The sequence below is a fragment of the Nipponia nippon genome, unplaced genomic scaffold (genome assembly GCF_047370975.1).
Source record: "Nipponia nippon isolate SJK-2023a ecotype South Korea unplaced genomic scaffold, ASM4737097v1 scaffold_9, whole genome shotgun sequence".
NCBI lineage: Eukaryota > Metazoa > Chordata > Aves > Pelecaniformes > Threskiornithidae > Nipponia > Nipponia nippon.
In genome coordinates, this window is record NW_028262413.1 from 48,611,938 (window position 1) to 48,639,650 (window position 27,713).

Sequence of the window (27,713 nt, forward strand, 5' to 3'; positions counted from 1 at the left end):
GATCAGGAGCACAGGGAATTCCAACAGCTTCCAGAAAGACACTGAAAACAGCAGCCTGCCCGAGCGGTGCAATTCGCGGCACACCTCCCTTGCCCTCCGCTTTACCATCTGGGATGTCGCTACGTGTGTAAAATCGAATTAGACGGGAAGGCGACTGACAGAAGCCAGCAAAGCCTGCTCTGGGGGCTCAGGCGTTAACCAACAAGCCTTTCAAGTATTCTGCCACAAATGTCGGGAAACTGCATTCTCACTGCTTACAGACTATACAGCGGTCCCAGAGAAAAAGAATCCACTTCACCCACTGGGGTTGGATGCATGGGCTTTAACTACTAGTCCTTAGGGGGAAAAAGAAACACAGCATCTCCAAGTCAATATTGCAGCACTTCATACCACACTTAATACACTTCGCTCATACTCGACAGGACACTGTCATAAGGTAGTGACTGATGCAAATACAAGTATTAGAGACAACACTTGAAATTAAAAAAGTTTATTTGAAGATTTGTAAAACAGCTTTGTGAAAGACTAACATTTCCAAGACACTATGATATGATAATGCATTTTCCTATTGTTAGAATATAAAAATGTCACAGTCCTTCCACTATCTAAATAAAAACATACATTTATGAACCAAACATTTTACTTCCAACACCAAGAACGCAAATGGGTTTGAAAGTCAGACTAATCGATAGCACCAACACTAGGTGACCACAGCCCCGACGGGTCTGAGTGCCTGCGTTTGTCGTTACTACGCAATACAGCGGGTCAGCAAAGCAAATCTTAATGGCACGACAGACCCACGAGCACGGAAGAGTGCGTACAATGAGACCTCGTAACGCATTCTTTGTACGTTCCACTGATGCAAACAACAGTAGCAAGCCAGAAACACCAAAGAGTTCCCGTTAAACTCCAAGCTTCCATTTGGGGACAAGAAAATCTTCAGAACTTACAAATGCCAGTTCCATTTTAAACACACAACTTTATTCACTTTACGTTTACATAATTTGTGCAAGAGAGATGTGCAATAGGAAGGTGAAGAACAAGATGTAGAAGTGGACAGTATTACAAGGATCCAATTATCACTTCGCTGCAAAGCAGCACAGTATTATACTGCTTTCCGATGATACTCAGGAGGGGCTACTTCATAGTCACTGGCGCTAAACAATGCGGAGGAATTCTTTGCTAAATACCTGTGAAAAATAATGAAAAGATTAAATTACCTTCTTGCCTGAAGTCTCTGTTGGTTAGCATCACGAGTGAATCGTTAGGTGCTTGCTGAGACCATAAAACATGATTGCAACAGTACAAATCTAACATGTAGCTACTAAAAAGTCAGCTGTGTAGAGCAAGTCAGGATTTGACAGCTCATGCCAGAAAAAATCAATTCCAAACAAGTTGTTGAGCAACTCTGGCTCCAAGTGAGCACAGGGAGCTTAAGATCAGCAGGATGAAACCGTTGACGTTTGAGGTTCAGTCAGCAGCTGGACCGAGAACCGATATACTACCGATGGTACTCAGCGGGGTAGGGACAAGGAGCAGGACACGATGAAGTTCTGTCTGCACAAACACGGAACTCAAATGGCTAAATGAGCATGGCTGGAGCAAAACGAGCAGTGGTCAACTAAGGGCGGCAGCAGAAGGTAAGCGTTATATGCCATTACTCCTCGTCGAATGGACGCAGGGATTTCTGGCCAATGCACCGCCTTAACAATTCTATCTTCACAGCTGGAAGCTCTCGAGCACCTGCGTTTACTTCAGGCTGACCCACAAGACTATGATCTGCTCAAGCCTCTAGGACTATTCCAAGGCAAGTTTGCCCTGAAGTCAGGCTGATCCATTTCTAGTTCTACTACAGAGCTGTCCTGGATTTGCTGAGGGTTTTCTTTCAACTTCCGATAGCTTACCCCATCACACTGAGGTAAAAGCTGCTATTTACTGGCAAAACAGCTTAATGCTTTGTTACCTTAAGTATTTACAAATCGGTTACTTGCAAACACTATCAGCAGACTACTAAAGCCTTGTATGAAAATACACAGAACATTTCTCTTCTCCACGAGATAATCACAAATGGAAGTTTACAGCTTTAGTAAATTTGACCAAGAAGATCTGCCAGCACAGCAAAAGCTAAGAGCTGCAGCGACGCTGCGAGCTGGCACACGGGTTCATACCACACGCCGGTCCCTGCCTATGTGTATAAATAAATTGCAGAAGCATAACGCTACGTTCCTCCAGTGCAGTACGGACGCACGGAAGCTGCTGAAGTCACGCTCACATGTGCATATGGGGGAATACAGGTATGACACAGGCACGAAACTGAAGTTTACTTCTATTTAGCATCTCACATTCAGGAAATGTTTACAGGTGAACTAAGCAGCAAGTGACTCCATAGTTCCTTGGAGCAGTGAGGAAGTACTTCATCACCTGCCTGAAATCAAATATCCAATTTTTTTTTTTAAGAAACATTTCACATTAAAGTCTTGTATTTAGGGTGAGGTTTTCATCCTAAAGATAACATGTCTACAGCACCACAGCGTAGTACAGTGCACTAAAGCTACAATGACAGTTTATCCCAGAAATAACACGAGTAAGGTTCATCAGTTTTTAACATTTGCTCAATTGTTGTTGAGTAACCATTGTGCAATTCAATAGTTTGGTGTAATTGGCGTCTACTTTTTATAGCAACTACAAATAAATGCTTCAACATTGATTTTTAAACAAGTAGCAGACTTGGACAGTTTAAAAGTGCAGACTAATAGATACTAAACACACGTTTAACTAGCAATAACCTTAGTATAACTGGAGAGAAGTTAAAGCCGGTCTTACCCACGTTACTGTACCGCACGGCTTGAGAAAGCTTCGCGGCAGTCTTTGATGAACACGTCATGCACAAGCCCAAGATACAGATATATATACATATATATATATGTATATATCTGTAACAATTGTTCACTGAAAATAGGCCACATTACAATAGCCTGTGCTTACTTAACTTTTTCTTTCTTGCTGAAAGACTTAAAAGGTACTTACTTTAAGAAGTCATGCAAATAGTTTAAGAGCAAAGCCAGACTCTTCTCATCCAGAGGAGTGTAAGCAAGCATAGCTCCAATTCGCACTGTTTCAAAAGAAGTAGCACTTGTTAGTTATAAACAACAACTTTAACAAGTATTTCAGTACTGCCGAAAACCTTACAGTAGCGTATAAAAGCAGCCCGGGAATCTATTTCAATACATAAAGCCCACCTAAAATACCTAGGCTGTTCAAATCCATTTCCATTCTAAATCCCGGAGTGGCTCTGAACATTTTAGGTACGTGGAATAAGGAAAGAACGAAACCGTATGTTTCATAGCTGCTGGTCAGGTTTCTGCAGTGCACACCCCCAGACTCAAGAGAGGGAGGGGAAGCATTTGGAGACTTCTGACTGCTCAGCTTCGGTCTCGGGAGGCCATACTCACCAAATAACCTCAGCAGGTGTGGGGCACCATAGACTTGGGACATCGGAGCATCTGGGTGATCTGCTAAAATTTCAGCATATTGGGGCCTCTCAAACTTGTACAGTAGTTGAGTTCCCAGCATGACATTGAAGTATTCCTTAATTCCAGCCACGACTTCATTGACTGCATACTCCCTGGTAAACAGAGGAAACACTGCAAGTCTTGTTCAAGTGACTGGGTGGACACAAGATGAGAGTTGGCTTGGCGAGGCCATCAAGATCGTAAAGATCTTTTACCAGCCTTCAGATTTTTCAAGGAAATTTCTCTGGAGGCCTTAAAATGTACGGCCGCAGGGAGTGATGCACTTCAAGACCTCCTTTAAAAACGGAGTGTTCTGAACTCAGTAAGATTTAGGCAAACCAAAAAAAAGCCTTGCTTTCAGTCATCTACTGACATAAAGACGTTAACTCTTAGAGCAGTCCTTTCAAAGCAACAGTATTTCTAAGGACACTTACCAGCTCTCGTGTTTTCAACCAAAGTGAACCCCAACTCACATCAGCTTAAGAGTACAATACTCTAAGTAATCAGACTGAACTCCTGCTTAACAGAAAGGGACAGCCACCCAACGCTGCAGGCAACCACCCCTTTCTAACTAGGCCTCTCAATGCCATACTCCTGCAGGCCTCCAACTTCACAACTAATTGGAGAATAACTGTGTAGGAATTAGCAGTGACACTGCAAGTCTGAGAAGTACAACCCTCACTCCACCCTGCAAACAAATTTAGAACAGACATTAGGACAATTACATAAAAGAATGTTAAAACACCCTGACAAGTCAATAGTATGCTTCCTCTTGAATGGAAGGAAACAACTTCACATTTCTAGTTTCTCTCCCTTTAAAACAGGAGGCCTTTGTTCAAGAATAAACACACCTTGTTTGTTGTCAGGGCTGGACTGCTGGGCTAATTACAAATAAGAATCTTCAAAGCTATCACCTAAGGTAATTAGCTCTGCCCATCTGATTCCTTCAAAAGTCATCGTCTACCTCCCTGTCCCCCACCCCTCTACCTCCACGGGAGAGTCCACCCATACAGCAACGCTTTGCTCATCTGCTAGGCAGCTTTTTTGATAGCTTGTTCATCTCGCGCCTAGCAAGTGCCACTGAATTTATTCACCCAACGCAGGAAGCCTGAGCTAGAACAAAGGGCCGGAGAACTGTTCACTCAGCTTATATCAGCTTCCTTTAGGAAAAGGCTTAGGGAAAGCGAGGGAAGCAGAAATAATATCCAGAAAGCAGGACTGCATTCTTGAATTACCTCCTCAAAGATTTCTAAACTCCTTGATCACCTTGGTCTTGGAACACAAAGCTGGACATAGGGCTGGGACACGTGCAAAAACCTTACTAAGTCTTCCATGAAATACAAGTCCAACAACAGCAGCAAAAGAAGTATTTAAGGTTTGAAATGACCACTGCTTACTTGTTATCAGTATTTCCTCGTGATTTTTTGTAGTTTGCATAATCCTCTAAAATGGAGTCAACATTCTTCTTGGCAGGAAGATAGAAGAGCTACACAAGAAGCAAAACCAAACAAATACAAGTTGTCCAATTTATGCAGGCATTTATATCTGCACGCTAAAATTAAATCAACATACATAAGGGCATTTATAGAATAAAATTAACAGGTTAAGATGTTAAGTGTGATTAAAGGAACACTCAACTGGTTTAGCTGTGCACACCAAAAAACCGTAACAGTTGTGCTGCTCAACAGCAACCTGACGATGAACGGCTGAAGTCACCCTAAGAGGCAAAGGTACGCAGCAAAGCGCACACGTGCCCCTGCAGACCTGCCTACGCCAGGCCACGCAGCAGGTACAAAAGCAACGGTGACCGTTTTGCCTATCCTTCTGTCTGCTCCTCTTCTTGCACCCACAGCTCAGCACCTAGCCCTGCAATTGCTGCGAAGCAAATAAGCCTGCCAAGCACCTGCCGGGAAGTTCCAGTGCCTGCACAGTCTGGAGAGTACCAGACCTACATCAGAGCTTAGAGAATTGAAGACAAATTCTCCCAGCCATGATTCACCAAGAATTAACTTCCATCTTCGATACCGTACACAGATCATCTGCACCCACAGACCCTAGTTCAGTCGTATACGGCAAGGCTCAGCGAATTCACATACTTGGGGTTTTTTTTGAGGCACGGGCCCCAGTTTGCTTATCTATTTCCTTTCACAAGATCAGTACAGTCTGAAGGCATTCGGGGGGGGGGGAAAAAAAATAATTCTCCAGAACTGAAGACAGTGTAACACACAGTGATGCTTAAGCACCTTTACTGCTGGTGCAAGTTTAAGATTTGTATTCACCAAGAAAAGTCAGCCTTATCCACGCAGGACTTGTTCAAGATTTTTACACGTCTGGGATTGCAAGAACAGAGACGGCACCTCAGAGTAGCAGTAAGTTACAGCACGCAAGTGCAACCTACCGAACAACAGCAAGCAGTTTTCAACAGGATCTTTTCTATGCTCCTCACCAATTTTAGTAAGCAGTTTCACACAAGAAACAAGTCATGATTCATTATTAAGTTTTAAGTTCATGAAAATGTTTTATACTTTTAAAATGGAAAGCAAAGTTTAATTTACTGTATCAGGAAGCTTTATATGGATCCACCCTGGCAGAAGTTAAGAATCACTATCCTAAGCAACAGCTTTCTGTCAGAGCTGTAGAACAACTTAAGATGCTTGCAGAACTTGGCAGTGAGTGACGTGTGAAAAAGGCAGGAAGGAGCTGAGATAAAATATGCATCACATGTGACGTTCCTACAGACCAATTCTCTACCAACTAAGTAAACTCGTCAAAAGATACCAGCAGGCCAAGCATGTGTAGAGTTAACACCACACTTAAAGCTTAAATAAGTTTTTTTAAAATTATTTGCCTTTCTAGCCATGCTTGATTAGACCGAGCCTATTCTACAAATTCACATGCAACGCTGCTGAGCCACAGTCCTCCTCACAGGTGACCGTTGGTTAAAATCCAACCAGAATGAGAACTGTCAAGTAAGCCATCAAGCTGCTGTCAAACTCTCCAAGAGATTTCACTACACTGCATTGGAAGAGGAGATGAAATGCTAGTTTTAGTGTCCTCGCCTATACCTGGCCAGATTGTTCTTTTGACTAATTACCTGCTTTTGCCTGGTGATCAAGTCCCAGTCATCTACCAGCCATGGTTTCAGCTCTTCTGGGATTTTCACCTTTACTTCAACTCTGTTCATAAATGTTTCTTCCTAAAAAAAAGTGAAGCCAGACCAATTACTTTCAGGTAACTATCCAAGCTAAGAGTCACCCACATTCCTTGTTTTTACAACTGAAATACACCACTGGACTGAGGAATTACTACTGTAACTCCTCTAGGCTCCACAGGGAACAAGGAAATAGCTTAGTTTTTTCAAGGCCACTTGGGAACCTTGGTTTTGCAAGTTGTAACATTTCACACTGCCCTACTGCAGGACAGAGTACTGCTGTCTGTATTTCTGAGCAAAGAAATGTTTTCTATCAAAAATCCTGCGCGGATCAGAAATACCTACACTTTCAACCGTTGGGTCTACTCGAGCCCTCTTCTTCCTAGGAGGCTGAGGAGTCTCACTGGTACTGCTCCCTTCTCCAATTCCTGGAGCTGTACAGGAAAAAAAAAAAAAGACATTATGCCACTTAAGAAATCTGGTAAGTCAGTAAGAATACCAGTAAAAAAGATTTAGAAAGATTTAAAAGTAAGGCTCAGATTCGTCTCAGGTCACCTTTTCACTTTGTTTTTGGTTTAAATATTACTTGTATTCTGGAAGTTGCCCATAATTTATAACAGTTTAAACTGCTATATTTACACTTATCTGAAGATGGCAGTTCCTGCATTAAAAACAAACGAATACATCAGTATCTTTCGGAAGAATCTTTGGAACCATCGACTCAGCTTTGCAGATATGTCACATCTCCATCTCAGTAAGAAAACATAAGTTTCACCTATTAAATTGTTTCAACAGCTCCATGGAGATATCACTTTGCTTTTAATTTGCAAGAGGTCAAGATCATGACAGACTGAAACAAGTAGCTTGTGTACAAACCAGAAGAGTATGCAGTCCTCCTGACCAAGAGGAAGGGACATCCGAAGGCCAAGAGGAACAACACAAGGTGATAGTAAGTAAACTTAGTTGAGGCAGATTTAAGGTCCTATTCCAGCTAAGAATCCTTCACTAAGGATATCCGCTTATATACAAAATAAAGACATACTTACTTTTCTGTTTGTTCTTTTTTGTTTTCCTGCAAGAAGAACACAAATTATTGCAAATATAAAGATAGTGGTACTTAAAGAATCAAAAGTAGAAAGCCAGAAGAGTTGTCCATTACATTCAGAACAACGAGCGAATACTCAGTGGCCTATGGAGTAGTTGCATAAAAGCACATGTAAGAACTGCCAGATATGATTTAACATCACAGTTAGGATACTACAAGATTTTTTTCATTTAGCAGGTTATCATTCACCATTTTTGGGGAGGAATTGCTAACTTAAACCTACAAAACCTCAGAAGGCATGCCAAGAACACACAAGTATTTAAAAACAGTACTGACTGACACTTATGCAAGTAATATCTAGAGATGTTTCATACTTTCCAAGTGCTCTTGGAAAACTACACTAGATTTGTAGGTTTTATTTCTGTATTTCAGGGATCACTTAGAGACAGAATATGGTACAAGGAAACAGGAGTGCTAGGAATTATTGGATAAATCTTCCAGTAAAGTAGTGAAAAAAAAACAGTTTTACCACTACAGCAGTAGAGGGAAGCTTAAATACCAGCAGACATAAATGCTTATGCTTAAATAGCACTATCAGAATGACGTGCGTGAAGCTGCATGGACTGTCTACAACTCCACCATCATCTTTTAGAGGAGATCGCAATTACACTTGCCACTTACTAGGAACATTTGGAACTGTACTAAATGGCCTTCTCCCTAATATTTATCTTCTTCCAAATGCTTCTCTGAACACTTACTGTTTCTAATTTATACACTTCACGCTTCTCTAAAGTCTCTATCCTTAGCCCTTATTTTTATTCCAAAGGAAAAGCTGTACTTCCAAAATTTTAAAAGACACCTGAAATACAATGCACACGACATGTAAGTATTCAGGTAGGTCAAGAGTATCAATGACAAAATTAAACCATCCTGGCAGGTATTTTTGTTATTATCTTAACTTTGTATATTTACTAACCATTTTCAGAAAATTTTAATTAAGAGTACTACTAGTCATGTTTCAATTTGCTCACTATTAATAGGAGTCCAGTTAAACCTCTCCAAAAATTGCAGATTGTGTGGATAAAACTCTTTACCAGTACAAGGTTATTTCCTTGGAAATTCACCGCTATCTCAAGTGACTCTCGTATTCAGGCTTTGAACTGGTTTTATCTGGCTCAGGAAGTAGGCAGAGTTTCTAGGAAGGTCTGAAGATAGGAAGAGTAAGGCTTTTTTCAAGCTTCAAGTCAAACAAGCATTAGGCTTAAACTGTGGGCAGAATAAAGATCATCTCTCTCCAGGAAGAAGGAACAATTGCCAAGTCAAGCCACTGATAACGGACTTGTGCATTGAAGAGAAAGTCTTTTCTTCCAAACCTAGAGTAAACAAGGAGGAACAGGGAGTTCTTTCCAGAATTAAAATCACAAGATAAAAATAATGTTAAGCATTAGTCTAGAAGCAGAGTCTTACAAAATTGGAACAGACAGGCAATATAAATGACCTAAAGAACTACTGCAATTAAGACAGTAAACCCCATTGATGTTACTGAAGCAGAGTCTAGCATAAACCATTCTAGGCAGCTGCTTGTGCGCTCCCACCTCGTTCCTTATATTTCCTGATTCCTTACATTCAAGTCATATGCCTCTCCTTCAAGTCAAAGCAGCCATCTGTTTGCAAAGTCTAAAAGACAAATCTGAGTTAGGGAACAAACAGAAAGAGCTAAGGTTAGAGAGAAAACATTAGCGTTTGGCAGATTTTGACAGACTGTCTGGAATAATACTCTTCACTAGGTGAAGGCAGCTGTGCGAGGTGAAGCACTGCTGTCGTGTGCAGTAATTGAAGCATGCAGCTCACTCAGTCCAGGAGAAAGATGGGGCATCTGTATCGCAGAGGTTAGACAGCCCTGCTGATAAAAGTTGTAGCCAGAGATGAGCAGCACATCTTCGATAGCTAGATTCCATTAATCAGACCAAGCAGGCTCTCATTTTGAGACACAGAGCTGAAGAACACTGTGCGTGTTCCTCATGATGGCAAATAATCCCTTCCTGCAAGGACAAAGGGAACGCAAGTCCTGAAGCAACGCAAAAAGATGAAACACCTCTAGGATAGATTAAAACCCATCCTTTTGTGCCACTTCACAGCTACACTATGAACAGCAAGCCCTATACTGCTGTATAAAAGCAGTATAAAAGCTTTCATTGACTTCTCTTTATACAGCAAGTACAGCCCAACCGCTATTCTTCATTCACATATTTCTCTATTGACTGGCATTTTTCACTGAAAACCAACAACAAAACTAAAAAGCAGCACCAACGTTTCAAGGGAGCTTCTGTGAAAAGAGTTTAATTTAGGACCGAAGAGAGCTGCAAGGTGCTGAAGATGTCACAGTTCAAACTTAAAGGATGCGTCCCCCTGTAGTCAGCCATTACCGCCTCAAAGCAGCAGGGCCAGCCGTCAGTTCTGGTGAGGAGCTAACCCAGCCCTCACTGCAGGGTTTTATTTTAGCTGAACAAGAACACGCAGCTGTAACAAGAATAGTCAAGTACAGGGGATCAAAACGTGGGGCTGAATTAGAAAGCCAAAAGTAAATGAACTACTGACATAACCATCAGGAATTGTGTAGAAACAAGATAATCAGCAGAAACCAAACAGTATTACAGCTTCCAGAACAACTCACAACAATGAAATGCTATATATCAAAGGTGACAGACTCGGAAGAAAAATAAGTAGTCCATGCCACAGGAGCGTAATACTGAACTTCCAACCTCAGCATCCGAAACAGGACTGTGTTCACGATCAAATGGCGAGACTAAAGAGGATGCCATAGAAGACAACATACTGGAAGACCGCACTGCGCCTTTCTACAGACATTCAGCAGAAGAAAGATAATGAACTATCTGTCACAGAGCCTTGGGTGCCACCTCAAGAAGCCAGCAATCTGTGCGCAAAGGAGTTGGTGTGAATGCTCAGAGCTCTAAACTGGAGTGTCTTCTGGGATGTGTCTAGAAAACTGTCAGTAGAAAATAAAAATAGCTTAGAAAATAGAATTCAACACAGACAAATGACATCAGGAAAAAAACAAGACTTTGGAAAGTTTAATTACTCCACAACAGTTAGGAGTCCATGACCAGGTAGATAAAAATGTTGTGGACAATTACAAGCATTTTACTTTCCCCAAATCCATGTGCCTTTTGAAGGGACTTAGAGGTCTGTTAGAACCTCCCTGCCATTGTTGGTTAAGATATGAGCAGCAGAGAATGAAGGCAGCTGCCACTTGGTCTCAGGCACTTGAGTTCAATACATTTGTAAGTGCCAGAAAGAGGAGATTAGGTGCCAGTTTACTGATAGAACAACAGTTGTAACGAAGCTATAAGAAATCATAAAGTCTCTCCTAATACAAGGTGACTAGTAATAAAAAAGTAAATGGAAGGATTCAAGTGTGAAAAATAAGTATGTTGGAAAAAAGTATGAAATCAGCCACTATTGCTCGAGCAGCTTGGTCACTAACTTCGCTGTGAGAAGCAGCATTCCGATCAAGATTCAATTAAACCATCAAACATTATCAGCAAGAGGATAAAAACCAAAGTCCGGATTATACACACACATGTCTCCTGTGCCTGGTCAGGCAACCTGACCTTAGAAGGCACACAATAAAACTAGAAGAGGTAAAGAGAACGAAGAACAGTTGGTAGTGTACAACAGCTTCTATACGAGGAGTAACCAGGCAGACAAGGGCCTTCTCAAGCTGCCAACTGGGCAGGAAGAAGGGAAATGTGGCAGAGGTATCACCAGCGACAAAACGTGAAGCTTGAAGAACTAATCAATCTTTCCTCAAGGTAGATGGAAAAGATCAAAAAACCAAAGCAGCAGACATTAAAGAGACAGGAGGAGTCATCCTCTTCCCTCCCCTTTCAGCACAGTACTGAATTAAAACGAGAACACGCTGCCACAAGATGATGGGGATGCCAGAAGTCCAAATGGTTCAGAAGTTGTTAGATAAATATAAGCCAGTCCTACACAGGGCTATTAAACCCATCACCTGGATACAGCCTACAGCTCCGAAGTCCCTTAATCACAGGCTGCTAGAAGCCAAAAGGGTATTTGGGGGAGAAGAGCGTTCCAGACTTGACTGACTCACTATCCCTAAGCACATGTTACTGGTGACCATCAGAGAGCAGAGGAGGTTAGGAAAATCTCCGGCTTGAGCCGGTGTAGCCATTCCAACGTTGTTACGGCCCTAGACAACTGGCATGTAAGCAGTGCTCACATGCCGCTTGACATTTAGAGGATGTGAAGTAGCTTGTGGGAGAGCTACTAGCTGTGCCAAAGATAGCAGAGGATGCCACAGGAGACATGCAGCAGGAGCATATGCCTTTGCGTAGTATGTTCAGATTAAGAACAAGACTTCTATTAGAAGAAAAAACAATAACTCCCAAGTTGAGATACTGTTTTGAGAGCATCTCCGATGAGACTGCTTGCATACATCTCATTTAAAAACAGATGCTGTTCTCAAATTTGTTATTCAGTGCCATATCTTCCCTCCAGAACACTCTCAGCTGCCCTTCTTATTTTCCAAGCACCCGTTAACTCTTGATTGTTCACTGATTTTTTGCAAGTTAATCATTAGGCCCACCAAAGGTAGCATAAACTCTTAGGAGCTGGAATTCAGCAGAGCTACATCTAAAACAGTCTGGAGAAGCCAGTATCTGTAGCATTATATTTCATTTTTGGCAACCTGCTATAACCATACAAAATTTCTTTCTATGATAGCTTCTAGTTATCATAAGATGAACAATTATTTGAAAAACAAGTGTATACAACCTGTGTTTCATGCATATTTCTATTCAATGAAATACTGCTTACATACGGTTTCGAAAGCTTTTTGAACGAGTTGCTGCAGTTTACAGAAACAGTTATTCTGAACAGACTCAAGCCAACAATAAAAATACAGCGCATTAAGGAGCGGGTTCAAACCTCACATTTCTAACACCATCTGTCGTAGCAGCCTCGCTCCCAAGGCTTCGAGAAGACAGTGCAGTTTGTTACTGATTTCCATGGAAGCAGAACTCCAGCTACGGTAAGCATGCAGACCAAGTGTAATCTAGAACTATGCAGTTTCAAAAATCTGAAGTCAGTTGTCCTCCACTTCGTTTTAAACAGTGGACACACTGAATGGATTTGACTACTCATATTGTACCCTTTCCCAACTGAAAAGGTGTACATTTCAGAGAAACTAAAAACTGGTAGTCCATACAGGCTTAAAAAAACCCAAAAAACCAAAATGATATACCGCAGCACCTGTAATCGTTAACTGAACTGCTACCAAAGCTTACATTATTGCAACTGAGGACTTTAAGAGTCTCTAAAAGAAATCTAAGAAAGCAAGGAGATTTGGATTTCAGGATGAAAATCCTGGTTTGACAATCCATCCTTAACTCACCGCGTCGATATTGTAGGGGTCTCCAAACAGCAAACAGTATGCGCTCCATCTCGTCTGAAAAATCTAGGCACAATGGGGGTTGAGTTAAGGAAAGAATGTCAGACCTCGTGTTTAGCCTTAAAGAGAATCTATTTAAGATTCAAAAATTTACCTTTTTAGCAGCATATTATAGTCTTACTGAACATTCCTGGAGGATAAGTTGTGCTTAGATTGTGATTTCCTTTCCATTATTGTTTGGCTATCTGAAGAATAAGTTTCAAAATATAGGTTACCTTTCCCTCTGTTCAATCCTCCAAGAATGCTACAAAAGGTAAATTTTGAGGCCCAAATAGGTTGACAGTGTTACCCTTTTAGAATAGTTGCGTGATCAGTTTCTCCCCCTCCCCACCACCAGTACTTTACGTATCTGCAATGACCTTAGATTTACAACGAGGGAACAATCCAGAAGTTTTATTTTTTGAACTGTATTTTGAGATTTTTTTCAGAAGCCATCTTGCCTTTAGCTGTAAGCAGGATCTGAGAAGCAGTAGTTTGGTCAATAACAAATCACTATCACAACCCTGCATCGCTGCTAGGGTCAGGCAAAGTATTTCCTCTTCCTCAGCCTCCAAACAGGGAAGAAAAACAGGGAGACTTTGTTGAAAGAAGCACAGGTCTAATTTAGAAGGATGCATTGGATGCTGGTAATGGCTAGAGACTAGGAGCAAGATCAGTGCAACGAGCATATGGGACCCTGTAGTAAGTAACTTTCATAATGCAAGACTGCTGTTCTAATGACAATAGTTTTCCTTCTTCCCCTTTACAACTCTGAAAATCCACCATCGAGGAATTAATTTTTCCAATCAACATGAAACAGAAGTTTCAGAGAATTAGCTTACTGTCTGTTTTGCTATGCTGGAAACAACCACCCATGCCGAGGACAGCAGTGACAGCAAAAAGCAAAGCCACTCCCTTTCCCCAACTGGTTTCAACCAGAGAGTAAAGACAGACCCGGTAACATGCTTTCAAGCTTTGGAGTTACACAGAGACTTAAGATGAAGTCATTTTTGCTGTGCGGGTCTCCCTTGGATGCAACATTATTATGTGTGGTCGAGAGGATTAAGCCAACTTTGATTTCAAGCGCAGGTTAACATTTAGCATTTACTCAGCCAGAGAGAGCAACTCATCCCACTGCAATCAGCCTGCACTATCAAGATGAGTAAAGCTGACGGTATGGGGAACCTAATCCTGAAGTTACTGTTGGGATGTTCTCTGTAATGCAAATCGTAGACATTTACAATTGAGTCATCGCTACCTGTGTCAAAGCTACACATGAAACTAATTCTACTCCCACGGACTAAAACACAAGACGACTCAGGTGTAACAACCCCTTAAGCAGCCGAATTAGTAATGGTCATAATTTAGATCTGTTTTAATTAGATTTTTAATGACATCCACGAGGAACTGTCCAAACAGACATTTGGCTTGGGGTTTATTTCACCCCCAAATGAAGACAAACGGGTGACTAGGTCCCTGCCAGAGGTCCGTCCTGAGCTGACAGAGCACACCAAACCAGTGGCGTTAAAGCACCTGGGAATCTACTGCAACAGACCACAAGAGAGCATGCGTGCAGCGTTATGGCCAGATCCATCGGACTCCCCATTCCAGAGCCCAAGAGCCAATTTACAGCCTTGGCTAGGCTTTGACTAATCCCAAAGTGAAATCCGCATTCAGGATCTAGAGAAAAAAACCTGTACCCACTACCGCTGCACTTCTCAAATCAATGACACCTATTTCATGACATAAAGTTGCCCATAAATGAGACATGAAATCTGAGGCTGCTGCCAAATGCTCTTCTTAGGAATTGATGTCATTTCAGCAGCTTCCTCATGAAGACTAGAATCATAAATGAAGTCAGGAGTTCAAAACATCACATTAGTAATGACCATCTTCATAATTAAGTGAAGTACTACCCCAAAGAGAAGAGTTTCATGGCACATGAGCAAAGCAGTAGAGCTGTACTGAGTGTATGAGAATCTAAACATAACACCACACAAGCCTATTCTCAAAAACAAAAAGGATGGAATGAAAGAAATCCGACAGTTACATCCTGAAATTATTTTTTCTAATAAATGTCTGAGCTTGCTTCTGGTCTCTTAAGATGCAAAACCATTTTTAATAGCATATGGGTTTCGTTTTGTCAACAACAGCAGAACAAAGACTCCTGAAATGCAGTTTTAACAATTGTACAGGAAGAAGGCAAGGCATTTTAAGGATTTTATTCAAAAGTGCTTGCACAGCTTGGAAGAACTGTACAATTCTATACAGAAACCGATTTCACTGAGATACACGAGTCTTACAGGGACTCACCACTTTTTGAGTGTCAGTTCACTAGCTTAAGAGGATCAGAGTGCAAAAAAGTACAGAGTGTTAGTGTCTACTCAGTACCTCGATTCCGTATTAAACACTGCACAATCTAAGAAGGCAGTTTTAATAAAATACTTCAACAAAGGCCTTTTTGATACTCCAAAAGTGAAACACAACTTTCGTATGGGTTGTGTCAGAAGTACTGTAGTTTAGCCTGCAGAACCATTCTAAGAAAATTACTATTTAAAGATCAATAGTAAAACTGACAAGCAAAAGTTTGGGAGGTTTGTTGGGTGGTTTTTGTTTTGGTTTGGGGTTTTTTTTTTGTTTGTTTGTTTGTAATAAAAAGCTTCTTACACTTCAACATTTTTCTGCTGCAGACCAGAAGTCTTCTTGCCTGGAGCAGCACCTCTCATCTTCCCCTCTGCATATTGTTCCCTTTAAAAAAGAGTAAATTTGTAAATAAGACTTTAATGGAAAAAGAAGCTTGTTTTCCCTCAAAGGGTAACGGGTTATGCAAAACATTTAGAGAATGTCTAGTAAATGGCTTTGTGAATCAGTATGCGTCATGAGCAGGAACAACTCAATATCAAGAAGATTTAGGCTTCTTCATACAACACTTAGCAGGATGAACACCCGTTTCCTCCCCCTCCCACCATCCTTGTTATTCTGAATCACATGGAAGCAGCACGCTGCTTCTGAAAAATATAAAACAACTTCTCAATAAAAGCATTTCCAGTAAAGAAATACAAGATTAGCGTTCATAAAAATCGAAGTATTTGTAGGCATCCTGAAGCTGTCTGAGAAGATCCGTACCACTTAACAATATATTTTAAGGACACTGCAGAAGGGTCACTTTTAGCCACCTAATTTCCACGTTACAGGATGTACTGCAGTCAGTCAGGCTCCCTCTCCATTTCATCAACCTACTCTTCCTTAAAACCTCAAGTCACCATTTTAAAACTAAGTAGCAGCTTGCTCTTTCTAAACTGCTAGAGGATGAAGATCAGAACACCTCTGTAAGCCAAAGCATCTCACGAATAAGTGAACATATGAACCCCTCTTGAAGGCTTTTTTTTTTTCAATCACTAACTTTCCTTGATATACAGTTGTTGGATTAAGGCTGTATAAAAAAATATTTACTGACAAAGGACTTAAAAATACTTACTGATTGGCCTTTTGAAGTTCTTTTTGTTTCTGCAGATTGGTATCCACGTATTTGAGCACTCTGCTTTCTGGTACCCATTCATCCCAGCTGAAAAAAATAAAAAAAATCTAACGATCATTCAAAAACATTACGTAATTGCATTCTACACACAACAGTCAATTACAAGCTTCAAGGAATCTGAGGCTGAACTCTGCGTTTGTGTCAAGTCATGGACTGGCACAACTGGAAGTGTAAATTATCAAATGCATTCCCCACTGACTGAAGCTGTAACGATTTTTCTAGGGAATTGTAATCCTCAGTCATTTCCAGAGAGTCTCCCAAACTTGAAGTATGGGCAATTTAGGAGGGAGGGGAGTGTCTTAAATTTAAAAGCAGCATCTCAGGGAAAAAAAAAATTCTACACTTACTAAATTATGGGACACCTGTAGCCATAACTATATTATGACGCAAGTTTCCTTTATCTATTCCAACATTTTATAGGTTAACAAATTCAGCAATAAGATCTTACTGTAAGAAGAAGAGCTCTGATTTCTGTCTGTGAAGGAAACCAAGATGGCATGAATATTTGAAGAATCTGAAGTGAACGATTTAAGAGAACAGGTGTTGGGGAAATTCCCATTACGAGCAAGAATTCCACTTTGACAAAGAGTGGATTATCTGAGCAATCTGACAACTTATTTCAAATAAAACACATTAAAAGTGGCCAAGTTATTCTAAAGTATCCAAGTTAAAGCTCTCTATATAAAGAGCTCTGTGTCATTTTCATTTCATGGCTATAGCTGCCAATCTTAGAACATCAAGGTGTCAAACCCAATACTACTACAGGAGTACAAGGTCTTCAAGAGCGTTAAGACAAGGCAAGCTTAGCATCCAAAAGTTAGAGAAACACACATCCAGCTGTACGCATACTAAGACTATGTTTTTAGGATCGTGCTTTGGTCAGATATTTAAGCCACTTATCTTACTCCTGCCTGTACAGCTGCAAGAGACCTTCAAAAGAAGTGCTATATAACTGTGCGGCACATTATACTGTATGATGAAGAAACTTTTTTGGTATCCTAACTGTTGATATTTGCAAAAGAAAAAATTAAGTAGTCGAGCAATTAACAAGTAACAAAGGACCATAATTACAGAAACCAAATTTAAGGAGTTATATTGCCCCAGTTGTCTAGATCTTGCAGCAACGCCACTTTTAATGTAGTTAATTGGAAGCTTGAAGGCAAAAAACTCAAACAGCACAAGCAAGAAAAGCAGGAGTCACGACATCACTTATGGCACCCTTCATCAGAGATAAACAAGGAGAGGAAGTATCAGATTTACGCTGCCTCATTAATATACAGCAGCCACCAGAAGAACCAATTACGCTCCCTGTAACTGTCAGTGTTTACAATAAAACATTTATCTGGCCACTTGGCAGGGAGGGTGTGCGGGCGCATTTAAGAAAGTTACATATTAAAACATGAAGTTCAGCTTTTAGTCACATCAGTGAGATCAAGATACTAGTGACTAAGAGTCTTCACTCTAGAGTCTGCAGCACTGAAATGAAACAAAAAACAAAAGAGGAAAAAGTGCTCTCTGAAAGACTTCTGGAGTCTGAAGAGCTGAAGCTTTTAATCGCTAAGAAAAAAATTCCACTCTTCCTGAATTCAAAACCTAGTGACAGAACAGAATTCAAATGAAAGAAAAAAAAGACAATTATGTAAATGTGATAATCTCAAAGTATTCACCTTTAATAGGCTGAACATTTATTTCATGGAGACATCTTTATTCTTCAGAAGTCTCTCACCTAGAATCCTACCATTTTTGCAGAAGGGAACAGTATCTCTAACTTTACCTTAGCACGAGAGGCAAGAACTGAAATACAGGCTAAACCTGCTCCAGTGAAGGACTAAAACAGACAGCCTTTCCCATTCTGAACACAGCCTCCACTAAGGCGTGCTTCTCCAAGTCTTTGCTGCCAAAAGTGGTATAAAAGTAAAGTACACTGCGTGTTTGAGTAGAGAGTTTTGCTCCACCTCAGCAGGGGTTGCCTCTCCTACCAACACATAACAAGGAAGTTTTTGTACTAGCTATTTCTGCCAGGGAGGAATTACAGTAACTATTTTCAAACTTGAACAAACAGAATGCTATAAAGCATTCCCCTTAGTCTACTGACGCCCTAAGCTAGTCTGGCAACACAACCAAAGCTCTGAAGGAAACGGTTGGTTAGATCATGTTTTGTGTTACTCTAAATCATTGGCTTAGGTATAAAAACCATTTAGGTCGATTTCAGAAACAATCTCCTAAGGACACAGGCATGGTAGCGCTAGGCCATCACGCTCGCACCCACACTGACAAAGCTTGCATTTTCCCATAAGGGAAAATGAAATACTGCTTTCATTTTATGCAATACTTACTTTTTATTCCAACCGCTGTAATGGATAAAGTATTTCACTTGCTTGTCCTTTATGGCAACCTTTACACACTGGAACAGAGAAGAAAGTTCAGTCAGTACCAGTGAGAACAAAGAGATCTGGATGAGTTTTGCTTTTTTTAGCTTTCAGGGTTTAAACATGCAGAGATTTCCATGCAAGCAACTGAAATACCAGCAGCTATTTCGCAGCAGAAAGTAAGTTCTCTAACACAAGTTACTGCCTATTGACCGATTTGGAAGGGCTAGGCAAACAAGCGACTCTGCTCAGCTATCCAAAGGGACACCTTCATTCACGAGAAGGATCAGAAACCCCTGAGGACGACCAGAAAAGTGAACAAGCATCACGTCACTACCCCCAGGTTAGCCAAAAGCCATTCACTAGAGAGCTGGTTCACATGCAGGCCCCTACCTCACAGACAGGCAAGCTGGCTGAAGTAGAGGAGTCTTCAAAAGTAAAATAAATAATATGGATCTCTACAGCCACAGAGAGAGCATTATGTTCGGTAGAAAGAGTTGCAGTAAGGGCTTTTTCTAGGTTAAGAATGTATACACGAGGTAAATAAAAACAGTTATTTCCATCAAAAGACTGGCCTATGAATACAGTAACTTCCTCATATACTGATATTAAGGCAAGACCATTAAAAGAGGGAACGCATACATAACACGGTTGCTCCAACCACTCCACAATATCACCAGGATTCAGAAGCGTCCCTTGCAAACTTTTCTGCCTCCTGGTTCAGCACAGCCCTACTCGCAGCCTGCAAGACCCTGCCTCAGCCCATCCAGAGGAATGTGTTCAGGTGAGCTGCAACAACTGTGCACGCTGCCCGATAACGCAACCTCCTCCTGCCCCCGCAGCCTGGCACCTAAGAGCTCAAGCTACCACATCTATATAAAAGAAAACATAGCCAGAGACATGCCTTTTCCTGCAAAAGCACAGCCCAGAACAGAAACTACATAACCCACCTCGTGTATCTCAACTTCTTAGCTATACCACATTAAATCCACCAACTTCGGCTCGAATAAGGCACTTTTCATCCAGAAAGATATCAAGTCTTGTTCCAGATACACAGAGATACTGATGCCACTGTACCGCTTTAACGGCAAAATAATGAGGGTGGTGTAAAACATGAAGAATCACCCTCTTCGGCTCTAGCTTTTAGTCCCTTTTTAAGGATTTTTTCCCATTGAAGTAAAAAATGACTCGTAAAAGTCATAATTGCTATTTCATTTCCATGCTAATTGGGTTACCTCTTAAGTATTTGAGAGGGCAGAGCCTTCTGCTGTACAGCATTTTCTCAAGACCTTTGTGGTGACTCCTTCCTGTACCCTCTCCAATTAAGAAAAATTTAATTGTCAACATAGAGAGGAACATCATATTTCAGTGCTAATCTCCAAAATGCCACATACTGAACTTAAACTCAGTCTCACCTAGACCTGCAACTAGGAGTAAGGATATCCTAATCTTGTTTGATATACTACTGCACCAGTGGCTCATTTTGACAGTCCTGGAGTTAAAGCCAGCCAAATACAGACTGTGTGCTTAAGAAGTGTCTTCTTGTTTTGAAGAATACAAGAACCGAGCATGAAGTAAAAGAAGACTCATATTTCTGTACCAAAATATCTTCCTTCCTGCTGGAGGTTAGGAGTGTCTAAGTGAATCTCATGTAACTCTGCATTGTACAGAGATGTACAAACGGTTACTGTTTGTCATAATTTTTCACACTACTCTAACACAAACAAGTGCTTCTCTGATCACCTTGCTACAGGAAGCCAAGGATATGGTCATCAGGAACAAAATAACTTACGCATTGAGAATCACAGAAGAAAAACAGATCAAAGGAGGAAAGCTAAGGTTATTATTCATTACTACCTACAGAGCATCTTTGTAAAATTAAATCCCGTTCCTTCTGCCATTTCAGGAGCCCAGAAGGATCCAGACTCTCAATATAAATAGCCAGCCAAAAGCTGTCTTGCCACCTGGGAAATGCCTTCTAGCACACCAAGCTGGCAGAGGCAGTTCCTACAACACTCATCCCACCCTTGCGTAAAGGAGAAGAGGGGCACAGCACAGAGAAGCACACTGCTGTAGCAGCTCTGGGCTGTTTAACTGACCAAAGAGTTAAGACTGTTGCTAACAGAGATCTGTTTCCACAAAACCAGAAGCCTTGATTCCTCTCTGTACTACCACCTGGGCAGGCACTGGCAGAAGACAACACACTGAGCATACATTCACAAGGAACTTGTCCTCCAGTTCTAGAGCAAGGGAGAGAACAGAGCAGAATCACTGATGTGAAAATGGTTTAGACAAGCACATCCCCTGTCAATGCTCTGGATGTTATTTTTACATTAGAATGACTATTTCCTGATAGCATGAAAAGAGATGTCAGGTATTTCTAGCTGCCTCCCTACCACCACCTCTCTGAAGTTGCCCCATCAGTTAACATTTACTGACACTAAAACCTAATGGATTTAAATCTCTGTTTAAGGTGCGCCAGGAACTTCTGCAAGTCTTCTAATCCACACAGCTACAAAAGCCCTTTGTTTCAATTTCAGAGGAACTGGAAACAGGCAGCCAGAATAGGAGCTATACCATCAGTAAAACAGATGGCACGGCAGCGACATCTGCTTAAGGCCCACAGGAAAAGCCCATCGTTGAACGTGCTGCAGCAGAGGCCTGCAACTGAAGCAGCAGGGATACTCCTCCAAGTCACAAATTCGCAATGCACGGTTTCTGCGGTTAAAAAGCCAGAATGGAGAGTGCCACTTCCTTTGTCACTTCAATCCAGCATTGTCTTCTGCAGCGTTGTCCCATTTGAAGACCACCGATTGTACTCAGCCACCTACACCTCTGAGGAAGCTCAAACTGCAGCTAACTTACTAGCTCATGCATTAGCACCAGCACCAAGTCCTATGGGCACAAACGCTTTTCAGTGTTCTGGGGACGCAAGTGTATCAGGTGTTCAACACACAAGACCACCCAGCCTCTAGTAGTTTACCAGAATAGCTCCATAGTACCATTGGGTTTTCTGGGATTTTTCTATAACATAGAGCTCCAGGATTTAAAACTAATGAATTTCATACATTACCAGGTTTTCCTTCATTTTCGTTTCAGTCCTTAATCCTATCTAGTGAGGCACAGCAGGTAAACTAATACAATTCCTTATTTTCTTGGGGAACAGTCAGAAGTGTCTGCAGCAATAAGCAACCACGCATACCTTTGCTTCATAAAGGAGAGGTCCATGGAAACAAAGCACTCGTTCACCTGAAAGAAAGTTGCAGATAAACATGTTAGAACACCACCAATGCACCATTTCTGTAAAATACGTCATCAAGCACAACATAGAATGAATCAAGTGTCAACCTGGAAAGAAATTCAAAGGCAGATACTGGTTTGAGATGCAGGCTGGTAGCAAATTCACTCTCATACAAAAGAGGATCAGAGCTGTGATTATTTAAGGCCACGAAGGAAAGATTCCCGAGGACCTCCCTGAAGGGCACTCACGCAAGGGTAGCTGCATGCAAACCATGTCCAAACCTGCCCACAGTTTCGCAAAATGGCTGGTGACTTCAGCACCAAAACTTACAGCCCTACGCATACTCCCAGCCTCTGCCAACTCAAGTTACGGACACCCTTGCATCCCGTTGCAAGGCTGGCACAGGGAACTCCTTCAAAGCCCTGAATTTCAGGTGCAGACACCAAAACACGCTGGCTCGATACAAATGGACTACTTCAGCCTAAGTACTCAAGTAGTAAGCAGGTAAAACTGCCTTACTGTAAGGGATTCTTTCGTCTCCATGACATTGCATTCGGATTCAGAGCAGGAAGTCAGCTCTCATAAGAGACGTCACCTCTGCGTCTTAAGCTTCCAAAACGAATGAAAGCAAGTGCTACTAGCGCTCCTTTTCCTGCAGGAAGGCCACCACCTGGTATTTCTAGTTCAATGGAGTCAGGAAGAGAGAGACCCTGGCATTGTTTCCCCATTTGACTTGTGGGACAGAAGAATGTCATGTTCGCACAACAGCAAGAAAAATTGTTCACTTTGTGGTTTTTAAGTAGGAGGAGATTGTTCTTCAGTCTGGTTTTTTTTCCCTTAATGGCAAGGTCTTACTTTGTGGTTACGTTGTGGGAATTTGAATGTACTTCGCACAGGATATCTGAGCACAGATGTTTCCTTCTTGAAAGCTGCAGCACCTCACATTTTCAGAGAGATGAGCTGCGTGATACACTCCAGGGTGTAGCACACATCCAGTTCTTGTCACTGTTTCCAGGGCATACGGGACAGAAGAGAGCTGTCGCGGTCACCGCGCGCATGCTGTGCAGTACACATACGCAGGTATTTCTTCAGTCCCCAGGCTGGGCTGGGAAGGAGGGGTGCAGAAGCGGGCTGTCCCATCAGTAACACAGCTCTGGATGCCACCTTCTTGTCAGCAGCTCGGGAACAACTAGGGTGGGGGAAGGACCAGTTCACGGGCTATAGTACCCTCCACTGTAAATTTTACTCTGCTCTTCAAAACGCCTTTCTGCATATTCAAGTGATAAATACGGTCAGTGGCACATCGTACCGTTAACTCTGACCCTCTTGAACCCTGTACAGTTCTGGCTTTACCCCACAGACGTACAACTCGACATTAACGAAACTTTTAACCAGATGGGCTCTAAACAGACACTCATTCTGCACACAGAAATTGAATGTCCCCGCCTCTCAAATTTTTTTTTTGGTGAGGGGGCAGAGCAGTTGTCGCACTCATTCCCAGAACACACTGCTGGCAGGGTCAGGGCAGTTACACAGTCTGTCGGGTGGCTGATGACAAACCACCCGATTTTCCTTGAAGAAAATTCCTTCTGACGTGCCATTTCACCACCAAGACTGGGAGACAAGCAGATACAGCAACGGCCTCTTCAACCAGCACAGCTACCACCACATTTCATCTAATGCATCCAGACTCTGATGGAACAAGATGCAACTATAAATTTACTATTCCATTCCTACACTGACTAGAAAGAACTGCTCATGTTTTAAGACTTCACTATAACCCAATCTGTAGGACCCTATGCTCTCCATAGAACTGAAACAAGTATCCGCAGCAAAGTCTAAGAGCACAAAACTAGGTCAGAAATGTATTTTAGCTGGTAAAATGCTTTATATATATATATATAAAGAAAGAAATAAAAAGATTTAGAAAGGTTCTCACGGAAGTGCCTATTTTGATACATTTGATACACTTATTTAAAAAAAAAAGAAAATGTCTTCATAATCAGGGCTAACAATCAGAAATCAGATTATTATCCTGATGAGTCACAGTGCTCGCTAGTGCTACTGGAAAACATATCTCTATTTCAATTATTGCGCAAGGTCTTTCTAGGTAAGATGTCCACAGCTACCAGGAGTTATTTTATTTATTTTTAAAAACCACAACATGAATCTCCGTTTTGCAGAAAGCGTTCTTCTGTTTTCACGATAACCTAAAAGGCTCTCGCTCCTTCCCAGCTTACTGCAGACATGCACAAGGCCTCTCCTCTGAATCTATATTCTCTTCCACACGTTGCCACCGCCACAGCGGAACACCCACACCTATTCCTTATCCCAAAGGCAGTATTCATAGGAGAACAGCTCTGTAGCTGGTGGAAAATATCGGAGCATGCTCTGTTAACACCCCTGAATGCCAAGCTACACGGAGCGGTTCTGTTGCGTACAAACGGTTGCCACGCTGGCCAGCGCGTGCCGCGCAGACGTCCGTCAGGCTCCGAAGGGGCACGCCTTCTGGCCTCACCGCGCCGTCAACAGCTTCACGGGAGGAAAAGCTCCTGGAAGTCAGAATTCAACCGCCCGCTCCTTCGGGTGTTTTACATGCAGCAACAAGAGATGCTGCATCTGTGGATCAAGGATACAACTACCGATGAAGTCTCCCCGTTGATGTCAGAGCAGCAGGCTAACCAGCATCTTCAGAACAGACCAGCAAACACAGAAATCTCATCAACATCGGCAGAAGAAAAAAAAAATCTGCCTTAAGCGACTCAAAATTGAATCTGACATCTGAGACTCTTCTGTATTTGCTTTAAAAAAGTCAGCGTCGAGATGCAGAACACCTTAAGTACCCACAACTCTTAATTCATAGCTGCCCCAATGCTGATCTCGTTTCTCATGCCTGCATAGACACATCAGCCCCTTCATTTCAAGGGGCATACTCGTGCTTCTAGCTTGACATTTAGGTTTTCCTAGCTCTTACAGATTTTCACAATAAATTCAGTCTCCTCCTCACCCTTTGCTTTGTGAAAGATGCCAATATGGATAACTGCTAAGGCTACCTACCACTCTCCAGTGTACATTTAGCTTGAAAATCTACAATTAAAATAATTGTCATTTGTCATGCTGTGAAGGGCCACAATAAAGCATTTAAGTTTTAGGCCTGCAGGAAGCTTTATTCACAGCACTGTTCTCCCTTTTAATGTTACAGCTGAGATCACAAACACATTTACATTGTGGAAAAAAGCCTAAAAATTTTAACTTCCATACTAAATTTAGGTTGCTCATATTCCTACAGCTGTGAACATAATTTCAGCCTGGAATTCTACTTAAGTTTTAGTTTCTGCAGTTCACTTGATTTCACATTAATTATTATAATGTGAATCATACATTAAAGTCTTGATTATTTCTGCAGGTTAATATTACCATCGGTATTAACGCATGGCATGGAATGCCGATGCACGACGGAACACGTTCCGACACAAGCAGCCATGAAGCACGTACAATTACAGTGTTGTTTAAGCTACCCAGAATGGCCGGATCCAGTCATTCTTCTGCAAACGGCGCTTTTAAAGATAAATCACAGTCATGTGGAAAGTCCTGCTTAGAAGCCAAAGTGAGGGACAGGTAGAGAGGAGAGGGTGAAGTCATTTTTTATTTACCGTTGTCTAGCATTTTCATTTACCTATATTAGTAACAACCAGAACCGTTACCTAAAAATCAAAATGTATGCAAAATAAGTCTCAGAAAAAAGCATAATCATCATCCTTATTCACCTAAAACACCAAAATCCAGTGCTTTGCTGTAAGTACAGACTCCACCACAACTGCTAGCTGTAGGCCAAACACTGCCCCGTGCCTCCTGCTGCATGAGCATCCCTAACTGAGCTCCCTTTCAAGGAAGAGAAAATAATAAGCATGCTTCAAACTCGAGAAGATTAAAATTCTGACAGGATAGGAGACTTCAGCAGTTTTAATGCCAACGAATATTCACGCCTGCGAGAAAATGAAGCATATTTAGAATAACAGGGGATAGGAAAGCCCCACATCTTATTGGTAGGAAAGACGAGGAACAGGAAGGCAAAGACTACAGGAATTCGCTTTTTCCCCACATCTTCCCACACTGTTAGGGCTGAGCAGTGAAAGCTAAAAACCAAATAATCCCCTGCGCTGAGGGGCCATAAACACTGGAGGCCAAGCGCGGTCCTGCTGAAGGCCTTACCGAAAGGCAGCCTCCCAGCCCCGGACGGCGGGGCTGCCATCACCCCCTGCCCCGTCCCCAGGGGAGCCCGGGCCGAGGGCAGGGCCGCCTGCAGCGGGGGCCGGCCCGCCAGCCCCGCTGGGCGAGGGGCAGCCCTGGGCCTGGCAGCAGCCCGCCCGCAGAGGCCCGCTCGTCAGAAACAGCGGCCGCATTTATCCCCCCCCGCCCCAAATCGCTTCCTTTGTCTCTTTTCGGCCCACCCACCGCCGCCAAGCCGGGGAAACAACGGGTTTCAAGCCCGGCCTTCCAGCGAGCGCTGCGGGATGCGGCAGCGGGAACCAGCGGGGCCGGCCCCGGGCCTGCACTGCCACCACCGCCACCGCCGCCGCCGCCGCCGCCCCGGGACCCCGCTCCCCACAGCCCCGCCGCCCGCTCCCGACCAGGCCTCCACCCCCTCACCTCCCCTCGGGCCTCCCCGCCCCAGCCTTCACCCCACCTCCGCCGCCCCCCAGCACTCACCCTCCTGGAATTTGGGCTTGGGGTCCTGCTTGGGCGCCATTTATAAGTAACTCTCCCTCCTCCCGCCCCCTCCCCGCGGGGGCCTCACCACCTCCGCCGCATTATGCGCGGCCGCCCCGGCCCCCGCCGCCCCGCGCAGGCGCCCTGCGCCCCGCCGCGGCCCCCGCGGCCTGCTGGGACTTGTAGTCTGGGGCGGAGCGCCCCGCACCCAGGTCCCCCACTGCGGGAGGATAAAGCCCGTCCATTGCTGGCTGCGGGGGCCGTGAGCAGCGCGAGTGGAAGCAAAAAAAAAGGTGGTAAAAAGAAAACAACAAGGCGGATAGGAAAATGCATGCGCCCAACGTGGGGCTCGAACCCACGACCCTGGGATTAAGAGTCCCATGCTCTACCGACTGAGCTAGCCGGGCGCCCTGTAAGGGGCCTTAGCGCCGCCATACTCGGCAGCGGGCCCGCCGTTCCCCGGCGCGGCCGCCAGGGGGCGTCGCTCGCGCGGGCGCGGGGCGGGAGCGCGCTGCCCCAGTCCATTTGCATAATTAACATTATCACTTAAATAATAAACTACCCCCACCCCACCCAAAGCCAGCAGGATGGAGCCGCAGCAGGCGCAACCGTCCGGGAAAGCTGCGGGGCTGTCAGCGTTGTGCGGGCCGCGAGCAGCCCCCGGCCCACTGTGC

The 27,713-nt window shown here is 43.0% G+C and overlaps 1 protein-coding gene and 1 non-coding gene across 3 annotated transcripts; both read right to left on the reverse strand.

The window, feature by feature from the left end:
• Positions 1-474: 474 nt before the first annotated feature.
• On the reverse strand, positions 475-27,184 carry MORF4L1 (mortality factor 4 like 1). 2 transcript variants are annotated; one of them, XM_087743858.1, is made up of 13 exons: positions 27,040-27,184; positions 22,291-22,337; positions 19,056-19,123; positions 16,660-16,746; positions 15,849-15,929; positions 13,146-13,208; positions 7,710-7,735; positions 7,009-7,097; positions 6,607-6,708; positions 4,910-4,998; positions 3,453-3,625; positions 3,028-3,112; positions 475-1,190 (listed from the first exon to the last, which is right to left on the reverse strand). In XM_087743858.1, exons 1-13 carry the CDS (start codon positions 27,077-27,079, stop codon positions 1,106-1,108), a joined length of 1,035 nt encoding a protein of 344 aa, XP_087599984.1. In that variant the 5' UTR covers positions 27,080-27,184; the 3' UTR covers positions 475-1,105. The 2 variants fall into 2 exon arrangements, with proteins under 2 accessions (XP_087599984.1, XP_087599985.1); XM_087743859.1 differs by lacking the exon at positions 13,146-13,208.
• A 189-nt stretch (positions 27,185-27,373) lies between these two features.
• Positions 27,374-27,446, reverse strand: TRNAK-CUU (transfer RNA lysine (anticodon CUU)). Its single transcript has one exon. It is a non-coding gene; the product is annotated as a tRNA-Lys (tRNA).
• Positions 27,447-27,713: the final 267 nt, after the last annotated feature.